General features: G+C 40.4%; 1 protein-coding gene and 1 pseudogene across 3 annotated transcripts; one reads left to right on the top strand and one right to left on the bottom strand.

Annotated features, from left to right (window-relative positions):
• Positions 1–68: 68 nt before the first annotated feature.
• On the top strand, positions 69–16,664 carry LOC125895974 (sterile alpha motif domain-containing protein 9-like). Of its 3 annotated transcripts, none has more exons than XM_049588243.1 (4): positions 69–297; positions 8,828–9,566; positions 9,715–9,997; positions 15,559–16,664. In XM_049588243.1, exons 2-4 carry the CDS (start codon positions 8,838–8,840, stop codon positions 15,609–15,611), a joined length of 1,065 nt encoding a protein of 354 aa, XP_049444200.1. In that variant the 5' UTR covers positions 69–297; positions 8,828–8,837; the 3' UTR covers positions 15,612–16,664. The 3 variants fall into 3 exon arrangements, with proteins under 3 accessions (XP_049444200.1, XP_049444198.1, XP_049444199.1); XM_049588241.1 differs by lacking the exon at positions 15,559–16,664 and adding an exon at positions 10,654–15,063; XM_049588242.1 differs by lacking the exon at positions 15,559–16,664 and adding an exon at positions 10,654–15,063 and having other exon boundaries at positions 8,828–9,557.
• A 4,744-nt stretch (positions 16,665–21,408) lies between these two features.
• Positions 21,409–24,199, bottom strand: LOC125895991 (tripartite motif-containing protein 16-like; annotated as a pseudogene).
• Positions 24,200–25,322: the final 1,123 nt, after the last annotated feature.

The raw sequence follows: 25,322 nt of genomic DNA on the forward strand, positions 1-25,322 counted from the left end.
CGTGTTCTTGCTTGTGAGTGTAAACAAAGCTTGACCTTGCTTTCAAATGGCTGTAACAGGAAGTGATGCAACAGGGATGGGCTGAACTTTCAGGAAGACGTGTTGGCGATCACTCGGGTATAATGGCACAGAAGATAAAACTTCTGGTGCGCAGTGCAGTATTCATCTCAGCAAAATTTCCAGTATGTAGATGACTGTGCCGTTAAATTTTTGTTCAGACTAACACCACACCATGTTTCAAGACAGATGGCCAGCAGCTGATATCCAATCTGATGAGGCGTACACAGACTTCAGAAGGTGAGAAATCACTGGCTGCTCATGCTTTAAAAGACTTTTGCAAAAGCTAAATAATGACGTCCTCTTAATCTCAAATTCTGATTTATAACAAGATGTGTCAGATGTTGTGGTAAGCATTTGTACAAAGTTTCAGCACTGCCCTGTTGGTTGGTTCTATGCCAAAAGCTTTTGGCAGGAAATGGCTACTTGTATTTGTCGGAGAGATTTAGGTAGAGTGAATCACACAGGCTGCTGCAGAGTAAAACAACAGTGTTTTAAAGCTGTTTAGATGTAGGCAAGTCTATACATGATTATAAAAACGCAAGAGCAGTGTCCTTACCTCACCCTGACTGTCAGAATGGGTGTTGGCTGACAAACTCACACTGCAGAAAGAAAAAAAGAATGCAAATATGTTGGCCTGTGTCATTAGAAGATACTACAAGACCTACTTTGTAAAGATATCTTATAAGAATTTAACAAATACATTAAAATCGCCGACAAGCATGGACGTTATTTGAGAGATGTCCCCTGCAATTTTCCAGGAGGCAGTTTTGTCCCCTGCACTTTTTACCGTCCTAAGTCTCGCCACCAGACAATCAGAGATCTCCGCCTTCTGATAGTCTGGGGACACTCCTTTCTAAAGTGTGTTTAACACACCGGAGAAAACGGCCGGCAACAAAGCAACGCCTCTTGCATTTTTGAAAACGACACTCCCTTCTGGAAATGTGCGCTCCCCCTTTTCTCGTCCACAAGGAAACAAACACACAGAGAGCTTGAAAATGGATGCCGAGAGATTTAACTCCGTTTTATCAAATGTGTGCTCAGTCCACAAGATTGTGGAAATGAAGGACTTACAGCGACTTTTTTTAAAACTTCTAACGCAGTCAGACTATGTTTATGAGCACAAGAGTTCAGCGAGCCACAGAAGGACCGCCCTGCGGATTTACAATTGGTTCTGCAACGTAGGAAGTTTTTTAAAACTCTCAAATTGTATCCGCCCATTAGGGTTGGGTCGGTTCTCGGTAATACCAATTCGGTCTGATACTCCGTCTTGGACCGGGTTTTATTTTTTTAGACCGACCAGACCGCATACTCGGGCAGAACGTACGCGGAGCGGACGCCGCAGAGGTCCGCCCGGTGAAAGTGGACGTCCGCAAGCCCTGTGCACGCAAAGCATGACCGTGCGGACTTCGCTCCGCGCACCAGTGTCACACAAAAGACTGTTCGGCATGTATTTTTCACATCGCAAGGATTTTTCACACATTTTTACACGGCGTCAGCTCCGCTTATAGTAAGCCCGAGTCTGTGAGCACCTGTGTCTGCCTCTTCACCAAGCGCACAGTAAGCAGGAGAGAGAGGGGGGTGGGGCGGGGACTGAGCTAGGAGGTGCGAGTGCGCATGCGCCTCTACTGTAGCCTGGAGTTTGTTTAATAGTGACGGGGACAATTTTGTCTCGACGAAATCAAAGAATGCGTCACTATGGCAACACTTTGGCTTTGAGCCAGACGAAGGAGGCAACCCTTGTTTGCACTGATTGAGTAAGCTGCAAAATTTATTTGTAAGGAATAAAAGAAACAACTTGTTACTGTCACTCTGTTGTCCTAAGGTCGTTTTTTATTTTAAATGTGTCAACTGCGCCCCCAAGTGGTGAAAATCCGGTATTACCGACTTGATGCGTTTTTTTTTACAAAAACCGGACTGTTTTTTTTTTTTCATACCGACCCAACCCTACCGCCCATCTAAACACAAAATCAGGGAGAAAGACATGAGTCTTTAGTTAAGCAAAGCGTCTAAAGGCTGACTTGTGAGTCTAGTCCTAAAACAATGTTACACGCTAATAAACTGAGACGCATCGAGCACTAGGACCACACGGAAAACGGTCGCTCAAACTGAAGCCTGTTTCCCTTTAGAGCAGAGGTCTGCAGAGGGGTCGTGACATTTTTGGTTGATTAGACAATTTTTTTTTATATTTTCCCCCCCCAATTTTTTCCACAAATTATAATGTCTTTAAATACACATTTACATTAATCCAATATATTGCAGCAAATGGATAAATGGAGGCAGAAGATGTTATCTTTCAGTCAGAAAGATTATCAATACATGTGATCAGCATGTAGAAAGACATATTTCAATCTGCTCTGTCCACAGTCTCTCATTCACCACTATTATGATTTATGATCGCGCTTGTGGGCCTAACAGCACACTGTTAAAGACAAACTAAAATGAAAGATGCTGGTAGAGAGAGAGTGTGTGATAGATACTGTTAATGTCACTTATTATGCTTCTGTGCATTGATAACTCTTTTTTATTCTGTTTCTGCACTATGTTGAGGAGGGCCATGCATGAATATTTATCTGTCTGTCTGTCTGTCTGTCTATATGCTAAAAAAAAAGTGGATCGGTCGCTGCTAAAAATGTGGCCCATCGACATTATCTGGTCTTAAAATCAGGCCCAGTTGAAATTGTAATTGAATAGCCCTGACCTAAAGATTGTGTTGTTGCTGTTATTTTTGTGATGTTCTGACTTTTATTTTCTTTTTTAAAAAGAAGCAATATATGCCTGTAATTTTGTTTTTTCTTTTTCTCTCTTTCTCAAAAATAGTATCGAGTACCATCCTTAGTATCGATAGCGAGTTTGATATTTTAGTATCGTGACAACACTAGCACTTAGAGGCCATCACTCACTGTTGTTTCCACATTTATGTTTAAAATAGAAAAGTCAATCTGAATAGCTTGCATGCTTGATTATCATGCGATTGACAGAGTGTTGATATTGTTGACAAGATATGTTTATAAATGGCAGTGGCAAGGCCCCCCTACTCACTGGACCTTGCACATGTTTAAAATAAAAACATGAATATATGAACCTGTGTATTATTTGAATAGCTTAGTACTGAATGCACAATAACAAGGTACGTTTATACATGGTACTAGGCCCAGTGTAATATAAAACACAATTTAATATACAGTATATATAGTAAGGGGTCCCTGCTCCATCTCTCCATCAGTTCGGGGGTCCTTGGCCTGAAAAACGTTGAAGACCTCTGCTTTAGAGAGCATGATGAGAACCCCAATAGCAAACAAGAGCACAATGAACTATAAGTAATACCATTATAGAAAACTACTTGAACTACTAGAAAGCACAGGGAACTAAAGGGGGTGCTGTACTGGGACAAAAGAGTTTTATTTTTATTTTAAAAGTTTATTTTTTCTCATGCTTTGTTATATATTAACTAAAGGGGATGCTGTACTGGGACAAAAGAGTTTTATTTTTATTTTAATTTTAATTTTTTGCATTCTTTGTTATATGTTAACAGAAGGAAATTTACTGTTCACTTCACACATTCTGCTTTATTTCACAATCTTTATTGTTTCGATGCAAAATTTCTCAATTAATTTGATGGCCTGAACTGAACCTTTAATTACAGTAAAAGTAACTTTAAAAAGGTGTCTGTGAAATTTCTGTCTATAGGCAGATATTCATTAATTCAAGCTTTATTTTAACTCGAAATTACACTGAGGGACACCCCTTATTTCCAGTATCGTCAAGTAATATCAGGGCACTGTTCAAGCAATAGGTGACTAACCCTCCCCCCCAGGACTCAAGACAGTTGTGCCCCCCCCCCACCTCTGAAATCAAAGTTTCGTCCCTGCCCACAAGAGAGGGAATTTAAAATAATTGACTTTTTTTAACTACAGGAATGGCATAAATTGTCTTCTTACAAACAAGACAGTTAGAGAGGCTCAGACATGGAGTGACACATTCGAGGGTTTACTCACGAGAAAGCCAAAGAATTAGTCATCATGACAATTTATACTGTCTGACAAACAAGCAGTACCAGTTGACACACTTACAGCTTTCAAATACACATGAAAAGCTGTTTCCTGTCCCTCAAGCACTAATTTCCTGACATTGAGACGACTAGCTCTGAGAAAGAGTGCTTCTCCTCACATACTGTATCTAAATTTGACCTGAATCAATGCCAGATCATGCATTTGCATACAATGCCTGAGAGTGCTTGACTAGCTGAAAAGTGTGACAATGTTAGTGCTCAGTGGTGAGATGTTTTGTAATGTACTTCTCAACAAAGTTTTTTCACTGCTCCACTAAAAATATTACTAGAGTTAAGTCTGGGATCTTTAACAGACACTGAAAATGCTGTTAGGTGTGAGATTTTGACTGGTGACGTAATATCTGCTTGTGTGTGCGTGGTCATGAACATACGTGGACACGGCGGCACATTTTTTGTTTGGTTTTTTTTTAACCTTAAAAGAGTTATGCACATGTGGCGTGGCTCTTCCCCGAGAACATTTTGAAAGTTCACACGGCGAAATCCTATTTTCATGTAATTTCATACAGAAATAGATAAATTCAAGGACTTTCAATGACCTGTGTACATTTATGCATAATTTCAAAACCTTTCCAGGACTGTAATTTTTTTAATTCACAAACTTTCAAGGATCTCAAGGACCCGTGGGAACCCTGTTGATTTATCATGTTTTATGTGGCCTTTTGACACTCAGTCATAAAACATGGGTTTAGCATCTGTGAGCCCCGGGAGAAACATGAGCAGTTAATTACCTGGAGTTTTCATTTGAAACAACCCAGTGTATGCATTGTGTGCAATTCTACATAATAAGGTCATGCTATAACTCAGCATTAACCAATTCATGTAAAATTATATGCTGTTCCCACGTTTGTCCACTAGATGGCTGTAGAAGGCAATGAGTGAACTTAAAGCGATACTGCAGCTTTATTCAGTCGATAGCTCTGTTGTCTTGGGTCATGGAATGCTGGCTATAGAAAAAACAAGAAAATTTGTAGGAGACTAGGGGAAGGATGAAGTAGCATGAAGTTCAGCGTAGCCCCACGAGACCTAAATTTGCTTTCTATATGCGGTCCGGTCAAGCCACACAATGGGCTGGATGAAAAAAAAAGAGAAAAAAAAAAGGACTCCGCAACGGTGGAGTGAGATTTCTTAAATGGGCATGAGAGTGTGACATTGATGGTGAAAGAGTTACAGTCAAGCCAGATGCATGAGAGTTGGCAACCCTGCCATTATGCACTGTCACCCTGGGTCAGAGGGGAGCTAACATTAGCTAGCTAGCTGCTCATATGGTGACAACAGTGGTTAACTCCATCTCAGTGGCAGACCTTGTCGCTGTGGAAACAATGTGCCCACCATTCGGACTCCCTCTAGGCTGCCCTGGTGAGTAAGTGGCTCCATTTTGCACCACAAAACCATTTTAGCTTTGTTTACTTTGTTAGCACCACTAGTTGTGCTGACATAGCTAACAACACAGTTAACAATGCTGAAGGGGTTTTACGACTCAAAATTGAGCCACTTACTCACCAGGGCAAGTTGTGGGGTGACCGGACGGTGGGCACAGTGTTTCCACCATAGACTGTATATAAAAATAGATGACATGTTTCCACTTACCCCCACTGTACAGAAGTGAAGCTAAAGTATCACGGATACAGTCGCTGCCATCTTGCTCTGTGATATCATTTGGAGCCAGAATCTGTTCAGCAGTGATCCCCGTAGTCTCAAGTTTCCCACCCATACACCACTCTGACCAACCATGAGCAGCATCACTGAATGCGAGCTCACCGACTGGCTAATACGGTTGTCAATCATGTTGTAATGTTCCCGTTTCATAGCATTAAATAACCAACTGAAACCAAACGTATCAGAAAAATGAACACTTGAAACAGCAGCGTGATTAAAAACTACTTTAAATGACAGAAATCATCTTTGGGAAAGATTAATTTGACATGTACTTTGAGTTTTAAGTTTGGACCATGTCCCACACACTAACATGGGGGGGGGGGGGGGGGGCTTTATAACCTATACTGCAGCCACGCACCAGGGGGTGATCAAGATGTTTCAGCTTCAAGTCTGGGGAGCTGTCATGTCATCCATCTTTATATACAGGCTACAGCAGGGGACCCCAACCTTTTTTGCACCACAGACCGGTTTAATGTTGGCATTATTTTCACGGACCGGCCTTCAAGGTGTGGCAGATAAATACAGCAAAAATATGGAATAATGGAAACCAACACGACCGGCATAAAAATGAATGTTACGTGCATGAACAATACAACTCTCATAACGCTGAATCAGTGGGAGCCCTGGGCTTGTTCCTCTGCAACGAGATGGTCCCATCTAGGGGTGATGGGAGACAATGGCACCCGCAGTGTGCTCCTTATGTCCAGTCTGCGCTGTAATTTTGTCTTGGTTGCTGTCACTGCAGAAAAGCCCGCTTCACACAGATAGGATGTTGGAAATGGTAGCAGGGTTTTCAGTGCTCTTGTGGCGATGTCAGGATATTCTGGCTTGATTTTCATCCAGAACATCAGCAGAGTTGTTGTCTCAAACGTACGTTTAAGGTCACCGTCATTTGCGATCTCCAGCAGCTGATCCTCTTGTTGCACAGACATGCTCGATTCGCCCGGTTTGTTCACAAACGGGTCGTGGATCCATTCCTTTGCAATTCGTGGGTCTTTTGTGGTTGGGAAGTAGCGCTCAAACTCTTGTAAAAGCAAAGACAGGTGGTCGTGCACCAGCTGGGAGAATGCTGGCCCAGGTGAGGTGTCCTCCAAAATCCCTGCTAATGTTTGAAACATGTCAAATATCCCTCTGTCCACTCGCCGCCCCCACAATTCCAGTTGGCTTTGAATGCAGCTACTTTATCTGCCAACTTGAACACAGTTGTCATTTTCCCCTGAAGTGACAGATTGAGTTTGTTGAGCAGATTGAATATGTCGCACAAGTAAGCGAATTTGGTGACCCATTCCTTGTCACTGAAATGAGCTGCCAGTGGCAAGTTTTTTCTGAGAGAAATTTCTGCAGCGGCTCTCGTAACTCAAACACTCTGGCCAGTGATCTTCCTCTGGATAGCCATCTTATTTCTGTGTGTAAGAGAAGGCGTTTGTGCTCTGCATCCATCTCCTCACAAAGCTGCTCAAACAGACAGGAGTTGAGCGCATGTGCTTTGATGAGGTTAATAACTTTAACGACATCATTCAATACACTGTGAAGTTCAGGTGACATTTTTCGGCTAGCCAGCATTTCTCTGTGAATGAAACAGTGCGTGGACTCACATTCAGGTGCAACCTCCTTAATCCGAGTAGTTAAACCAGACAGCCGTCCAGTCATAGCAGCAGCTCCGTCCGTGCACACGCCGACACAAAAGGACCAATTCAGTTTTCCTGATAAATAATCATTCAGAGACTTGAATAGTTCTGCGGCTGTGGTGTTGGTTGGCAGCTACAGTGCACATAACATATCCTCATGCACATCCTCCTGATAAAGATATCGCACATAAACAAGTAGTATTGCCTTGTTGTCAATATCAGTAGACTCATCAACCTGGATTGCGTACCACGGTGACTTTTTAATCCTCTCCAACAATTATGCCTCAATCTCCTCCGCTATGTCCCCAATGCGCCTGGTGATGGTGCTAGCCAAAAGAGGCACCCGTGCTACCTTTTTAACTGCAGCCTCTCCTAAAAGTTCACAGCAAATGTCCTCGGCGGCAGGCATGATCAGTTCTTCTCCAATCGTGAAAGGTTTCTTAGCCTTAGCAATACGGTTAGCCACTAAGTATGATGCTCTCAGTGCACTCACATTTGTTGATGTGGTGGCCCTCAGTAATTGCTTCTGTCCTTCTTGCTCACGTTTTTTTCTTTCAAAAAACTCCAAAGGCTTATCTTTTAATCCAGGGTGCTTAGTCTCCATGTGCCGAAGCAGTTTTGAAGGCTTCATTGCCTCGTTTGCCAGCTTGTCGCCACATACTATGCAGAGCGGACTTGGCGCGTGAGAGTCACCTGTTGCGATAGACCCGTATTTTAAGTAGCACTCCTGGTATTGTCTGTTAAAAGAAGCTTTCTTTTTCTTGGAGGTCGTAGGCTCCTCTTCTGGCTCCTCAGTTGGCCTTTTCCCCGTTGCAAAGAAGCTCTCCAAAGATGTTTGTTTTTTACTCATTTTCGCTAATTTCTGGGCATATTTTTTTGGGTAATGTATCTGATACATTATACGTGATACGTCGTATCACATGACCGAGACAAGCGTATTGACGTGTCAAAAGGCACAGGTGAAAGTTAAATCGGAGAGAATCTGGTCGTTTTTCAAAATAAAACGTCTTTCAGACTCTGATAATCAATACAATGCAAATTTTATAAATTATTTGTTCTTTCTGTGCGGCCCGGTAACAAATGCCTCACGGACCAGTACTGGGCCCCGGCCCGGTGGTTGGTGATGTCTGGTCTACAGGTTTACACAAATAGCGTTATTAGTAATAATGGCAGAATGAGCAACAGCGCTTACGCTAGCTAGCACCCACCGCAGCCGGCTGTGCAGTGTAGTAGACTGAAGAGTAGTAAAATTAACTTGTGGACCAACACGTGTAACTGGTCAAAAAATATTTTCAGTGGTTAACCAATTAATGGTTAACCATTGACATCCCTATCCAACATCTTCTTTTGTGAGGGCAATATGTTTTCTTACTGTTCCTTCCATTTTTTTAATCTTTGACTGTTTCATTTTCAGTTGATCCAAAATGACTACGGCAAAGCCTCCTTGTTCCATTGAAAACTGGACTGAGGAAGATGTCCACCACTGGCTGATCACAGAGGTCAAAGTTCATCAGACAGATGCAGACAGATTCGTTGAAGAAGAAGTGTCAGGATCAAGTTTAGATGAGTTTAAAAAGGAAGACATCTTGGACTTGGGAATAAAACACGGTCCTGCTGTAAAAATCACATCCTATCTAAGAAATCTGAAAAAAGGATCACAACATGAGCCGCAGTTCCCAGCATATGTGGAAAAGTGGACAAAGGAGCAAGTGGCCCAGTGGTTACTGCAGCATGTTAGGATATACAACAAATATGCAGTACGATTCCAAGAGGAAGATGTGTCTGGAGATTGCCTTGTTTGCTTCACGAAGCAAGATTTACTGGACCTGGAAGTGAAAAGCGGTCCTGCTGTAAGAATTCTGTCAGAACTCCGTCAGCTGAAAAACAAACCAGAGCCGACACTGGAACCCATCCTTCACACCAGCACAGACCAAACAGAAGCTCCAAATCCCACTCAACCTAAGCTGAGTCTGGCGCAGGCCACGGCATCCGAACAACCAGAATCACGTGACAATATTGAATCAAAAACAGACAATACGGTGGAAAATGAACAAGAAAAGACTCAGCGACCATCCAAGAAAGCTTCAGAGAAGGAGGAAATTCAGCAGCCAAGGCCACGAGACTTGGGGGCCAGGAGAAAAGAGGTTTCTAAAGTAAAATTTCCAATGTTCTATTTTTCATAGTATACATTATTGTATCCAGCTTGTTAATGGAGCATTTTGATATGCAACAAAAAGCTTTCAGGATTTTTACTTATTATAGAGTGTGATTAGTAAAGTTTACTTCTGTTTCTTCCTGCAGACTACAGTCCTACAAGACGCATCCAAGATTAAACTGGAGATAAAGAAGACCCTAGCCAACCTTTCACCACATGACCTGAAAGATTTCCATTTCTGCTTACAAGAATACTCAAAATCCAAACATACACCTATTCCTCGGTGTAAACTGGAAAAGATTGACATCATGGACACAGCTACATTAATAATTGAGCACTTCAGTAGCAAAGATGCTTTACAAGTCACAAAAGATGTTCTAAAAGAAATCAATCAGCTTCAACTCATCTGTGACCTGGAAAAGAACATGGGTAAGACAACCATTATAATACTATTCAAATTGTGAAGTTGCATGAAACAAATTGTTTGTTTATTTGTAGTTTGTGTTTTGCTGATTATTTGTGTTACAATCTCGTCACCTGTTTTATTTATTTTTTAAGATTTTTTTCTTTTGGGGGGGGGGGCTTTTTGCCTTTAATTGATAGGACAGTATTAAGTGTGAAAGAGTTAGAGGGAGAGGGGGTGACACACAGCAAATGCTGCAGGCTGGAATCAAACCCACAGCCGCTACTGCAGGGACACTGCCTTTTGTACATGGGATCTATTGAGCTACTGGGCGCCCCATCACCTGTTTTAATGACTGTTTTATACTGTTATTGACTTCTGATTCCTCACTCCGCAAGTTTTCTGCAAACTGGTTCAGCTAACAACAACAAGCCGTACTCTTTGTTTCTGGATACATTTTGGCCTCACAATTACATCCTACCTATGTTTCAAATGTAATACATACCTGATAGCAGGACAACTCAATCTGCATTGTGCAATGTGTCGCGGCTCTGTCAAAAATAGACAAGGCGCAATAGAGTGGCTGCAGTAAACTGGAGTGGCTGCCTGGCAGAGATCACCATAGTTCACCTTCCTGTGTGTTTTTAAACTTAATAATGCATTTATTTTACTGTTCATACAGGCCAACTGGAGCAGCGGACTCTGTCAGAACATGTTTTGAAGAAAGAAGCTAACCAGGGTGACAAACTAAAGAATTTATTAACTTGTGGTGGGAACTCACTGGATAATTATAACAGATTTGTTGTTGTAGTAAACAAGAGCAGTCCAGAACAAGTGCAGTATCTACAGTTCTTGAATAAGCTAAAACTGTTCTGTGTGTTAGATTTTGACCCCAACTCCATTGCTCCAGGTGGACTGTGTCATTCCTACAGAGAGTCAAGGGTAGCCAATCTTCACACTCCATCACAATATCAAGGACAAACTGAGTCAGTAATCAAGAACCTGAACCTCTGCAAACAGACCAGCTGGGTCTTCTGCAATGGCAGACATGATCTTGACAGTGACTCAAACAAGGAGTTAGACTATAGGAACTGGCTGAGGAAATCTTGTGGAGTTGTAGACCAATTGGTTTCATTCATTTGCAACCCTGAAGTTCTTCTTCATGGAAGAAGTCTCATCATATTCCTCCTGCTTTCACCTGTGGATACTGAGAAAGACCCAATCTTTGACACCTACAAGTCTTTCATAAAATACACTGAAGAGGAAGGCATCGTCACAATTTGTGAATCTCAGCACTCATATGAGAAATGGAGGGAACTGATACAAGAAAAGTGTGAGTCTGACATCGACCCACGATCCATATACGCTCTGACCCTTAGCGAAGTCAATGGAACCATAATGGCACTGGGACCACTCAATCAGTCCACTGGAAGGCTGCTTCCCTCCTCTGGTTCCAGTGCTGTTGTCCTGAAACAGAAGGATGAAGATTTCATGCCCGCTCTGGACATTTTGTGCCTGAATCAGTGTGAAAACATTTATGATGAAAACAGTCAAGAGTTTCATGATTTCAGGATCAAAGTTGAGGAGGAGTTCTACAGAGGAGGCAAAGTCAAATGGTGGAACTTCTACTTCTGTGACAAAGACAAAGACAAGCCATTTGTCAAGCGGGACAAGTATGAAAATGTGAAGAAGATGATCAGGTCTCAGTTGAGAGACTCAAAAAACATATGTGCTCTGATCAATCTGTTTCACCATCCAGGCTGTGGTGGCACCACCTTAGCAATGCACGTGATGTGGGATCTCCGTCATGAGTTCAGATGCGCTGTGCTGAAAGACAACACACTGCCAAAGACAGAAGTTGCCATTCAAGTTCAAAGGCTCATGAAACTTGAAAGTGAGAGACCATCTCCAGTTTTGCTGTTAATCGATGACTCAAAGGAAACTGGGAATCCTCATGATCTTGTGAACTGCATACATAAAGCTGCATTAGAGGACAGCTTAAATATAAATATAGATGATGCACCAAACTGCAAAGTGATCATCCTTAACTGTGTTCGTTCCCATAGTCCAAAGGACCAGTACAGACAGCACAATCCATCACAAGCTCAATACATAACTGCTTCATTGACACAAGAAGAACAGAAGGACTTTGAAAAGAAACTCAAAGAGCTTGAAGAAACCCATGAAAACCCTAAAAACTTTTACAGCTTCATGATCATGAAGCGCAATTTTGAAGAAAAATACATCAATGATCTTGCTCGTAACACACTGGTGAACTTTGATATCAGCAAAAAGGAGGCCCGACTGTTTGCCTTCCTGGCATTACTGAACACCTACGTGGCAGGATCTGAAATTTCTCTCTCTCTCTGTGAAGATTTTTTGGGGATGAAAATGATTCGCTGGCAAGAGGACAGTATACTGGACAGAATGAAGCCATATTCAAACTTTCTCATCATAGACACAGTTGAAGACTGGGGAGGATACAAAGGAATCCGAATCCTTCATCACTCCATAGCATCTGCATGTCTTGATGAGTTTGAGAGAAGCTGCTATTTGAAAGTAAGCGATATCACTGTAGAGATTCTTCACTGTGATCTGTTCTTCAGTGTTGGAGTTGTCAAACACAGATTCATGCTATCAATTCAACGAATGTTGATTGAAAGGCAGCGCAAAAAAGGTGAGAGAGATGAGAGAGAGCCATTTTCTCCTCTCATAGGCAAAATCCACAACCAGCAAGGGAGACAAACTGTCCAAGAAATCTTTGTGAAAGCATCATCCAGGTTTGTGACAAGTGCATCTATTCCACAGGCACTGGCAAGATATTTGTGCATCAATGAGCGTGACTTCCCAGAAGCTCTGAAATGGGCAGAAAAGGCCAAGAACATTAAGGAAAACCCATACACATTTGACACAATTGGGCAGATTCACAAAAGCAATTTAAAATCTAACAACCACAAAGAAAAGCAGGAGACATCATGCAATCCAGAAGACCTAAACACAAACATTAAAATAGCAGTAAATGCCATCACAGCATTTAGAAGAGCTCAAGAGCTGGCAAATGCAGAGGATGAACCTGAGATGGAGGCTGCTGATGATGAGTCAGATGACTATCCCAGAAAGTCATATAATGTTTTTGGCTATGTAGGTGTGCTGGAAATTGCCTTCCTTGTCCTTGAGATTTTGAGCAGATTGCCGTTCTTTGAGCAAAGTGATCCAATGAAGAAGAAGTACTTGCAGAGTTTTCTGGAAAAAACAATCCCAATCACCAGCGTGTATAAGGAGGACAATGAGATCAACAATAGATACGTGGAGATCATCAAAGAACACAAGCAGTTTCTCCTCAGTCTGAAAACTGAAGTAAAGGAAATGTTTGAACTTTTTGACTGTTACTTCACATATATAAAAGGGAACAATTCAGATTTTGATTCAAAGAATCATCAGACCGTCTGTAGTCATTTCAAAGACTACGTAAATCTTTTTTGCACTGCGCCAGAAGAAAAAAAAAAAGAACGACAAAACAATCCTAATCTTGATTTGAAAATCGATATTGAAGAACGAAAAATGTTTCTTGAAGAGAAAAATGCAGATACATTTGCAGGAATTATTCAGCATTTGTACAAACCCGCTGAAGAGATTGAGAGCATCACAGAATGCTATGCATTCTTACAAAAAAACTTTATCAACAAAAAACAAAACACAAAGGAAACAATCAATTACATTTTGTCAAACATAGTTCTTTACATTCTGAAACCAAAATCTAAACACGTCAAGAGTAGTAACCACCTCTCTGCTCTACTTTCGAAAACTCTGCAAGATGTAGGACTTGGGTTTCCCTTCCCCGACCCATACTACCTGGCTTTGCTCTTATTCTGGCCAAGTCCTACTCAGGAAAACACTGAAATCGGGGTATATGTGAGAGCAATTCGAAACTCATATCACAAGCGCCTGACTTTATGGTTTCGAAACAGGAGCACTGTTGCCCACTTCTTTTTGGGGAAAGAAGAGGGACTCAAGAGGCTTGTTTCTAAACCCCAACTGGATGAGAACTTTAAAGAGATGCGCCGTGATATCTTGGCACAACACTGGCGGAACGGAGATATATTTAAAGAAAAAGCAATAATTGACCGCCTTCAACGAGTCAGTGGAACCACTGAGCAAGGAGAGGTGTTTGCTAATTATGGAAAACTGAAGATCCCTGTTCGTCCAGCTCTTATTGCTGGTATAAGAAGTGGTTTCAGCACAGAAAAGGTTTCTTTCTACCTTGGTTTTGCTGTTAATGGACCCCTTGCTTATGACATCCAGTATGAAAACTAGGGTAGTTGACTGTACAAACACATGCAACACAAGCACTGAGAAAAAACAAAACAATCACCAGTGTGTATGAGGACAATGGGATCAATAACAGATATGCGGAGATAATCAAAGAACACAAGCAGGTTCTCCACAGTTTGAAAACTGAAGGAACTGACTGTCTGTGGTCATTTTAAACAGTATGCAGTTCGTTTTTGCAACACACCAGAGGACATAAGAGAATGACAAAACAATCCTAATCTCAATTTGAAAATGGATATTGAAGAAAGAAAATTATTTCTTGAAGAGAAACATGCAGATACATTCACAAGGATTCTTCTGCATTTGGACAAACCTGTCGAAGACGTTAAGAGCATTTCGAAACTCGAAAAGGAGCACTGTTGCCCAACTGAGACTCAAGGCTTGTTTCTAAACCCAAACTGGATGGAAAACTGAAAATCCCTGTTTGTCCAGCTCTCACTGCTGGTATAAGAAGTGGTTTCAGCACAGACAAGGTTTCTTTCTACCTTGATTTTACTATGGATGGACCCCTTGCTTATGACATCCAGTATAAAACCATGGGTAGGTGATTTTTACAGACATGTGAAACAAGTATTGAGAAACGAGCTGTACAGTGGAAAAAAGTGGTGTGGCATCTAGTGACTCACTGTAATGGAATTTCAACCACACCTCATAAAAACACACAAGCAAATTATAGGTAAAACAGATTGTGGGGTTAAATTAATCCTGCGGCTCAAGCTATATATGTATATATGTTTTTATATTCCTTTTATCTCATTTATTCTTTTAAAAACATTTTTTATCATTTTTCTAAGGATTTTTTGTTATCTCCTGCAGATAGCATATAGCATAGCATATACACCTATTGATTTATCTGTAAGTGCAAACATTATAATACTGTAGTTGAGCATTGTTATTTTGTAGGACAAACAAATACAACATAAGTGCTGACCCATGAATTGGACAGAAAGGAAAAACAGGTGTGGCATCTAGTGACTCATTGTGAGGGAATTTTAAGTACACCTCATAAAAGCACAGGCAAATGATATGCAAGACAGACTGCAGGGTTAAATTCCAATCCTGCAGCTCTAGCTGTATTTATGTTTTTAGATCTTTTAATGTCATTTACATTTTTTTTTAATCTATTTTAGTTGTTTTGCTGCAAATTCATCAAACTGTCTCCTACTGATTTATCTGCAAGCACAATTAATGTAATACAGTGGTTAACAGTGAACCTATTGCTCTTTTTGTTTGTTTGTTTGTTTGTTTTTTGAAGACGAAGAGATCAAGGATCCCCAGAGCTCCAAAATTCCAGTTGAGAGCCATTAATGTAGAAGACAGATTGCAGACTTAAATAGATAGCCTGCAGCTCTTGATGCATATATGAATATGTTTTTAGATTCTTTCTGTGTCATTTTATTTTTTAACCATTTTATCCACTTTTTGTTTACTTTTTGTTTGTTGCAGAATTACCTAAATCCCAGCTGAGAAACACTGATCTATCTCTCAATAATTCTGTATTTTTCTGTTATTACACATTGTTCATTGTTATTGAACAGATGAGGGTAAAAAATGAAACAACGGGATCATTATCTCCTGTTCTTGTGTGAAAATGTGATTGATTGAAACAACATAATTTGCTGTAAATGTAACAGGGGTGCATCCATGAAGGGCAGTATCTGAAACCATGGCCACCCCGGGTACCACCCCGTTATCCTAAACTATGATTGGCTGTGTGCCTGGTCCTACTTTGTATTTGTTGTTGTATTAAATGTAGATTTGAAGTTTACACCATTTTCACAATATTTTGTCCACACAAGTTTTTTTTTTTTTGTTTTAGATATTCCATACTGTGACTGTATTTCTAATATGCATTGTTTTCCTTTGTATGTAGCCTTCTTCTGGAGCAACAACTTTTTAAAGACGTAATCTGTTGAGAACCGTGTTAGACTTTATATTAACCTTATTAAACATATATGTCATTATAAACATTTTTGAACAAATCATTTTCAATAGTGTGGCTGATTGTTGTGGACAGCAAGTTTTCTAAAGGGACGGGATTTTGTTGTACAAAGGTTTTTCAGCTCTTAATGCTCAAGTGGCCACATGTAAAATCTGTTTGACCATTCCTGGTGCCCCCCCCATTATCATAAACTATGATGTGCTATCTGCTGCCTGGTCAGAGGTCACAGACCTCAGTTTGTATTTTTGTATGGAAATTTTAAGTTTGGCACAATTTTGTCAATATTTTGTTCATACAGGCATTTTCCTTCATTATTATTGTCATTTTTTTAGTACTTGATATTTTGCTTTTTTTATTTGCATTTGTTTTTTTATGTAGCTGACTTTTGGAGATACGAGCTCTTTTTGAGGACTTAAGGAATAAAGGATGAAAGCTTCATATTATCTTTGTGTGGTGCCACTCTGTTGTGTTGTTATTGGTCAATGTATGTTTGAAAGTTTGAATTTTAAAACCAGAAATATCAATAATAAATAATACATTTTATTTAAAGCCCTTTTTTAAAACTAAATTACAATGTGCTTTACACGGTTGATCCCAGATTTAAAACAATACAGAATTCAAGCAAATAAAATGAGGCAATTTTAAGAAAAATACACAGAACAAAAAATAAAGATAGAATACCGTCACTGAAGCAGATAAGCAAAGTTGGCAACTAATTGCCCTGTAGATTGCACTGTGGTACAGCAAATCAAACAGTTAAAGTAATACAAAATAAAAGAATACAAAACTGTTGAGAACACGAGATAAAAACAATAAAAATAATACAATGAGACGTATATAAAATAAGCAGTTTGCTAAAACTAATAAAAGGCTTTTTTGAACAGATACGTTTTAGAAAGCGATTTAAAAGATGTCTCTGATTCAGCAATGTAAGAAACTGCAAGATACTGTAATGTATTTAAAGTAAATATGAGTAGTGGAGACAGAAATGGTAAATAAAGGATATTTGACCAATGTGTGTTTGTGCATGCACACTTGCTTCATGTCTTAAGTCACTGCCCAACTTGGGCAACCACAGTCAAAAAGTTTTACAGCAGCAGTGTGTCAACGTGTGTTGTTCTGTGGACTGTCTGCAGCTCTTTAACAAGTCCTATAATCTATTTTACAAATTTCAGGCCTTCATGAAAATCATGAAATTGTCTCAAATCTATTTTTTATTCTGTTTTTACCTTTCCCCCTCATAATGTGTCAGTTTTAGCAGCAGATTTTAAAAAACATCATCTTTAGCACCAATAGCCAATCAAATCCCTGCCTATAACTGGATCTAAGATTAATAAAAATAAAAAAAAGCCAAAAATGTGTTGTGCACTTACAGTCCTACACATGCACACACAAGTTTTATTCAAAGCAATCCATTTTATATCTTACGCACGTGCAGTCATATGAACTTTACATCACACATAGCTTCACGGATCCTCGCGGTCATGCGGATTGTCAGAGCACTAGTCGTTGTGCTGCCACATAAATAGAGCCCACAAATGTACAATTTTCTCTTCAAGCCTGAAATGTAGGAAGACACTCACATTGCTGGGAACTGACAACTCTGTTGTATTTATTCAAACGCAGGCAAATTCAAAAACAAGAGTTACACAGAAACACAACCACTCCCTGAAACATCACTGAGTGACCTTATCTGGTTTGTCCAGTGTTTGGTTACAGTATCTTACTATATGATGATGAAAACTCTGTGTGTGTGTGTGTGTGTGTGTTCCACGTTTTTCTCCTCACTGACTTGGTCAATCCATGTGAAATTTGGCACAGTGGTAGAGGGTCATGGGAGGATGCCAATGAAGCAATATTACATCAATTGGCCACAGGGGGGCGCTATAGCAACCCACTGAAATGTCAAACTTTGAATGGGCATATCTCATGCCCCGTATGTCGTAGAGACATGAAAACTAAACTTACTAAACTTGGTAGATATGTAGAACAGGACGCCTCAAGGTGACTGGAGAAATTTAACTCTAATTGGCAACTGGGTGGCGCTATAACAACAGAAAAATGCTTCAAAATGGCTAAAATGCGACCGATCGCTGTGGCTCCCCCTGTGGACCAATGTTGGTGTTTGGTATGACTAAGTCATGGTATGGTATGCTGCTGCAACAAGGGCTAGCTGCACCTTTCCCATGTGAACTACCAGTGCGCCCCACTTTTAAGCCAATACAACATATAAACACTTTAACTATCTGCCTTTCAACGTGCTACCTCAACTACTAATGTACAGTTTTAGCCCACTAACTATCCCACTATTGGCAATGGTACTGCTGTACTTTCAATAAAGCAATCATACTATCATATTCACAAACACTCTGTCTGAATACATTGCTCTTATAACCCTAATCACATGTGGAGACGAGGTCGAAAATAAACTAACGTTAAATGCAATCAAACTCCTGGGGTGTCCTGGAAAGTAACGTTAGTTACAGTAACGTTAGCTAACATTACTACGGATACGCTACTCGTGTAGAACTCAAAGTCTCTAGCACGCTAACGTCAGCTGTGTAAATCAGCTTCACGTTCATGATACAGTAAAAGATGAGGGCCACATGTGAAAAACAAGAAACAAAGAAAAATAAAAAAGAATACGTACCTTTCTGTGTTGCCTGTCCCGGCTCCAACTTTCCTCCAAACATAACTTTCTTCTTCTCGCTCACTCATCTGTCTCACAGGTGGAAGCTCAGCACTGCCCCTAGAGGCCTGGAGCACTTCTGTTGTATGAGTGAATATGCAGCGTTTTCTTTTTGCAGTTGTTTTCTTATTTGCAGCGCGTTTCTCTATTTGCAGCATAGATATATATACGTAGATGCCGCATTCAACGGTGCTCCTCATTGGAGCGATACGTCAACGCGGCCGCCATCTTGCCCAGGTGGAGCCGCGCTGCCTCATGCATGTATGTCTATTGAGGCGGGAGACTATTTATGATTAAAATCATCATTACTCGCTGAATTCTCAACCAATTTTCATACGCTTTGCTTCGTTACAATCGTCAGACATGTAGTTATGATACAGGATACTTGGTTAAATAAAAAATGCAGCTTTTCATACCAAAATATTTGATCTTATGTAGATAAAGTAACAGTAATAGTTCTACAACACATTTAAACTAAACTTTCCCCATGTAATAAATATTCTTTTTTCTTACTAGATGTACAATGCCCACCATGATGTCATTTAATTATTAATTTTGACTGTAAATGTTTATTCACATTTTAAGTCACACAATGTGCAAAAAATAGTGTATCAGCAGGGTTGTGCCGAGCTGCAGTGTAGTTACACATTCTGATTAACAAATGTTGGTTTTGTACAAGTGAAAATAAATGACTTAGAGCTGCATGTTTACACAACATTTTGCTTTAATCTCATATGTATAACACCACAGTGCTCATGGGAGCCTGGACACAGAACTGTTTACATTATTAGGTCATATTTACAAAAAATACAGTGTACAGTAGCTAGTATTATTTTTAGGAGTCTGCCCAGTCCTGTCGAAGTCCTCAGGTCTGAAGTGACAGCTGCAGATGACTGAGGAGTCACTCGGGACAAAGTCCTTTCTCCTCACTGCTGCTACCCATGCCCGTCTCCTATCTGTGTTTTTTGGGAAACTACACACAAAATAAGTGTGTCAGAAAAACGCAGTTCCACATAATTTGTAGTTACAATTCAGGCCACACGTTAACTACTATCGTTATATTGTGTTATGTCACGTTGGTGCCATGAAACAGATAGTTGACAATTTGGAATAACACATACACCGACATAGCTGTTTGACAAAGCATCATAATTTTATAAGTAATATTATATAAATGTTAACCTTTTTTCATTAAGTTGTGTGACATAGCATTAGCTTAATTTGGCATTAGGTTACTTTACTTGATTAGCTTAAAAGAAGGATCACTTTTTGAGATATATATCTCATTAAACATGTTCGTAACAGTAAAATATTGTAAAACAACTTCTTACCTGTGGAATGTTATTCCCTTCTGCTTGGTTTTAACACTTCTGTCATTCGTACACCCAAATGCAGAGCAAAAATGTGGCATTTTTGCCGAGTCTGACACGGGTCTGAACCGGTCAGAGCACCTAGGCAAGATGGCGGCGGTATTGACGCAGCCCACAAGGCAGGGTGCGGCATCTATGTATATATATCTATGTATTTGCAGTGCGTTTGTCCTTGTCGGCCACCGTAAAAATCAACCTCCTGATGGATAAAACACAAGCAGGGCTTTACATATACATCATACCTAAACGTCACATGTGTTATTTTACCAGCTACTAACCTGGAAAGAACAATGTAATGATGAGACGGGCAACAGGTTGAAAGGTTAGTGTGTTTCCTTCGCTCGCTGCTGTTGCACTGAAGACGAGAGTTGGAGCCTCACCAAGCGTCTCACTAAAGAGGCGATGCCCTCTTGTGGCGAAAATCAGGAACTGACTCCAAATATAAAAACACATACAATGAACTGGAAAAAGGCTCTTCAACAATAAACACATAAAAACTGAAACAATTAAATGACATAATGTGACCACACATTCATGGGTGTCACATTTGCACATGTGCATTGCAGCAGTAAGCACAGTGATGTAAATGGACAGATCTGAAACTGAAAATGTCCTGAAAGCTTCTTGCTAGCAGCTCACAGATCATACAGTTCCATATTTATGACATTTTATATTAAACATTAAATACATTGAAATCACATCTTGTAAGCCACATTTCACCCACCAGTGCAATGTGGCTTTGGAGAAATACCCTACACACTCATCAGTATCGTCTCCCTTTGACTTTAAACTGAACAAATGATCAAAGTAATTAAACAAGTTTGTAATTTGACATGTTGATGCTGTAACCACATTTTAGCTGGTTGAAAAGAGGTCTGAGACATTCAGACCGAATATCAAACGATTTTCAACCAGAAAACAATGTTGAAATCCTGGTTGGTGTTCACTGGGAAAACATTTCAGTTTCACTAAATCAGCACAAATCCTATTTTACAAAACAACAAAAAGAGATTTACTAAACTTAAGTCTGTGGGATAAAATAAAGCATCGCAAAAGAAACATAACGGCAGAAAAGAAGCAATACATCAATGAAAAATTCCCAGGAACTTCTTTATTAGCCACAGAAAATACAGATAAAGCCAATAACTCATAAATGTGATTAAAATAAATCAAAACACTCGTATAACAATGTATTTAGTTGTGTGAGAGCAGGAAGAGGAGGGAGCGCTGATTCCAGGACGACCAGCAGCACTTTGAACTTTGTTTCCTGCTTTCAAATGAAGCCTCAGTTCAGTTTCCCCCCTTGTGCATTTATTGATTTTAAATTGTTGGTAAAAAAAAACTGTCAAGCTCAAAAATGTAATTAAATTATTGTTAAAGTCATCAGTTGAATATCAAATTTTCCTTTAAAATTGAAGATAAAATAAAAATACTTCTTAAATCATCATTTGTTGCTGCAGTTATTAATATGTCTGCCTTTACCTTATTTATTATATTATTTGACAAATGAGAAATCAGCACTTACAACATGTGATATTGAGACAAAGACAGAAAACATACGAAGTGTTCTAAGTTCTAAGTGATTTATTTTAATTCCATCCTACTCAAAAATGTCAAAACCATTTTTGAACTTGTTAAAATAAGTTGTCAGCTGACTAAAACACGTTAATGAAACAAACTTCATTTGTTTCTGCTGACAAACTTGTGTATTTGAAGCGTTACCCACTGACCCCATGAATCATATTTTAGAGTGCACCTGAAGAAACTCAAACATTTACACAACAACTCAGGAGAAGATGTCAAAGTCCCGCCCACAATGTTTGACTGACAGCTGATCTCAGTGCAGTGAAGAAACGCCACAACAATCAGCTGTCAGCAACAAACATGGAGACTAAAGACAGAGTTTAACCCTTAAATGACTTCTGACTATTTCAGTTCACACAACTCTGCAGTGTCTCCAGGAAGATAAAGCCAAAGTCCAGCATAGAGAGGCTGAGTGAATGTGGTCTGGACTCTGTGGAGGAGAGTCATGGTTTCAGAGACGCTGTAGAAGGACAGAATACCTGCACTGTGATCCAGGTACACTCCTACTCTGGAGGACCGAGGACCTGAGACGGGAGTTTGGACTTTGTTGTGATAAAAGTAATAACTGTAATTGTAACAATCTAACGACCAAGATTTGTCATTGAATCCAAATCCACATTCACCCCCCCCTGCTCTGCTGATATTCTTGTATGCGACTGCTACATAAACTCCTTTCCCTCTCCACTCCACCTCCCAGTAACAACGTCCAGTCAGACTCTCTCTACTCAGGACCTGATAATAGCGAGTGAATCTGTCTGGGTGTTTAGAATAAGACTGTTGTTGACTCATTACTGTCACTTTCCTGTTCCCCTCAGATAATAACAGCAGTGTGTGTGCTGTGTTTGGATCCAGTGTGATGTGACGTGAATATCTGAAGAACTCAGCTCTGGTCTTGGGCTCTGGCAGTAAAACATCCACTTCAGTCCCTGTCAGTGAGACGTTTGTCCATGTGTCCCTCAGAGCGTCCTGTAGTTTATCTCTGACTCCTGACACAGCCGCTGTCACGTCCTCAAAGTAGCGGCGAGGACGGATGTTGATGCTGGATGAGTGTGTGGCTTCACTGAGTGCTGACAGTGAGGGGTAGTTGTGTAGAAACTGGTTGTGATCCTCTGTGTGAGAGCTGCTCCAGCTCAGCGTCTTTCCTCTTCAGCTCAGTGATCTCCTGCTCCAGCTTCTCCTGAAGCTCTTTGACTCGACTCACTTCAGTTTCCTGCTGCCATCTGAGCTGCTGCTTCACATCAGAGCATCTTTTCTCCATGAGACAGATCAGCTCAGTGAAGATCTTCTCACTGTGCTCCACTGCTTTATCAGCAGAGCGACTGATAGCCTCCACCTCCTGTTGGAGCAGCTTCACATCTTTCTCTGTGTCCTGGATTCTCTGCTGGATGTTTTGTCGACTCTCCAGCTCTCTCTGCCTCTCAGTCCTTTCTGCTGCAGCTGACACTGTGTCGTGGCCTTTATGTTCATCCACAGAGCAGAGATAACAGATACACTGCTGATCAGTGCGGCAGAACATCTTCATCACCTCATCATGACGAGAGCAGATGTTCTCCTGCAGCTTCTTGGAGGGCTCCACCAGCTTGTGTTTCTTGAATGGAGCCGAGTCACGATGAGGCTGGAGGTGTTTCTCACAGTAAGAGGCCACACACTGCAGACAGGACTTGAAGGCTTTCCGTTTCCTCCCAGTGCAGACATCACAGGCCACATCTTCAGCTCCAGCATAGCAGTGATCAGCAGGAGCAGCTTGGAGTCCAGTCTTCTTCAGTTCCTCCACTAAATCTGCTAACTTGATGTTTTTCCTCAGGACAGGCCTCGGTGTGAAGCTCTGCCTACACTGAGGGCAGCTGTAGATTCTCTTCTCATCCTCTCCATCCCAGAAGCTTTGAATACAGTTGATGCAGTAGCTGTGTCCACAGGGAAGAGTCCCCGGATCCTTCAGTAGATCCAGACAGATGGAACAAGACAAGGTTTCTCGGTCCAGCTCAACTCCTCGCTGCGCCATTTCACCTCGTGGCAGTGACTGTGTGAGTTTCACTCTCTGAGAAGTGAAAGTAGTTTGAGCTCTGATCTAAACATCATGTGTTCCTGCAGTGAATGGAACCTGTCAGCTCTCTTACGTCACCACCGTGTTGGTTCCACACTGTAGATCTGAAGGGGAGGGAACAAGGAAATGTGTGGACAGAGTGGAGCTGGCTGTGTGTGTGAGAGCAGGAAGAGGAGGGAGGGCTCATCAAGCGCTGAGTCATTCCAGGAAGAGGAGCAGTTTGACAGAGATACTGTGTGTTTAACACTTGTTTACAACAGAGCTCATTTCTCATTTAAAAACACTGATCACTTCATCTTTTAGGAGGTAAACTCTTCTAAGAATCAGAGGGTTTGGAGACGGCTCCACAGTTTTCTAAACTGTCCCGTAATGAAGTTTCATCAAAGTCATGATTGTTTACAATAATTCTAAAACAGTAAATATGAGACACAGAATTTAATCACTGCTGTAAAGGTAATGAAACTCCAACAATTAAACTATTAGCAGATGAAAGTCTTTAAGTTATGTTTGAGAGAAAACAGATTCAATTCAGAAAGTCATTTTGAGTAAAAGATGTATTTTGATGACAAATACATTTAAACAGCTGATTCAAATTAGTCACTTGGTGCAGATCTGAATCCCCACAGGACCTGAATGCACCAGATTATTTGGTTCTGCAGTTTAGTTTGTGACATGTTTGTACAGGTGAATATAAAAAGGTTTCTTTTTTATCTTCACCATCAGCCGTTAAACTGAAAACAGGAAACAATACAGGTTCCTGTCAGGGATTTCAAAATAAAAGGAGGCCGATGAGCAGCAACATTTAAAAAAGCACAATTGGAAAAACATCTACAAGCTAATTGCAAGATTTATCGTTATAAGTAATAAAGTAATAATGTTTAGTAAACATGTTTACAGCCTGCTACAAAAACAGTTTTGGTCTCTATAGCTAATTTCTACACTTGTGACAACTGTACACGGGGTGAATTTGAACGTAACATTTTTTAAGGCCCAAAGTTACACATATTTAACCCTCTGAACCCTGAGCTCAGTGGTGAGGAAACATGAAAAAAAGACAATGAGAAACTTGGTGAGAAGATTTTTCAATGACAAAAAAAATAAAAAACATTTAGGTTTATTTTCAAAGCTCGGGAAAATCTAAACTTATAATTATTGTTATGATTATTACATTTTAAAATGATGTTACAGAATTATTATCATTTTTAAGCGCTCTTTCCAGGTTGTTTCATTTTTCATATTTTCTTGTTTTTAACGTTCAATAAATTTTTGGGTCATTTCTTCTTTAGTCGCCTTTTTCACGCGTTGTTAAAAGAAATAAAGCCAGTTTGCTCAGGTTTCAGAGGGTTGTGGGCGGGGCCGCTTTGAGTGACAGATTGTCTGCGAGGCGTCG

This window comes from Epinephelus fuscoguttatus, linkage group LG10, assembly GCF_011397635.1.
Source record: "Epinephelus fuscoguttatus linkage group LG10, E.fuscoguttatus.final_Chr_v1".
NCBI lineage: Eukaryota > Metazoa > Chordata > Actinopteri > Perciformes > Serranidae > Epinephelus > Epinephelus fuscoguttatus.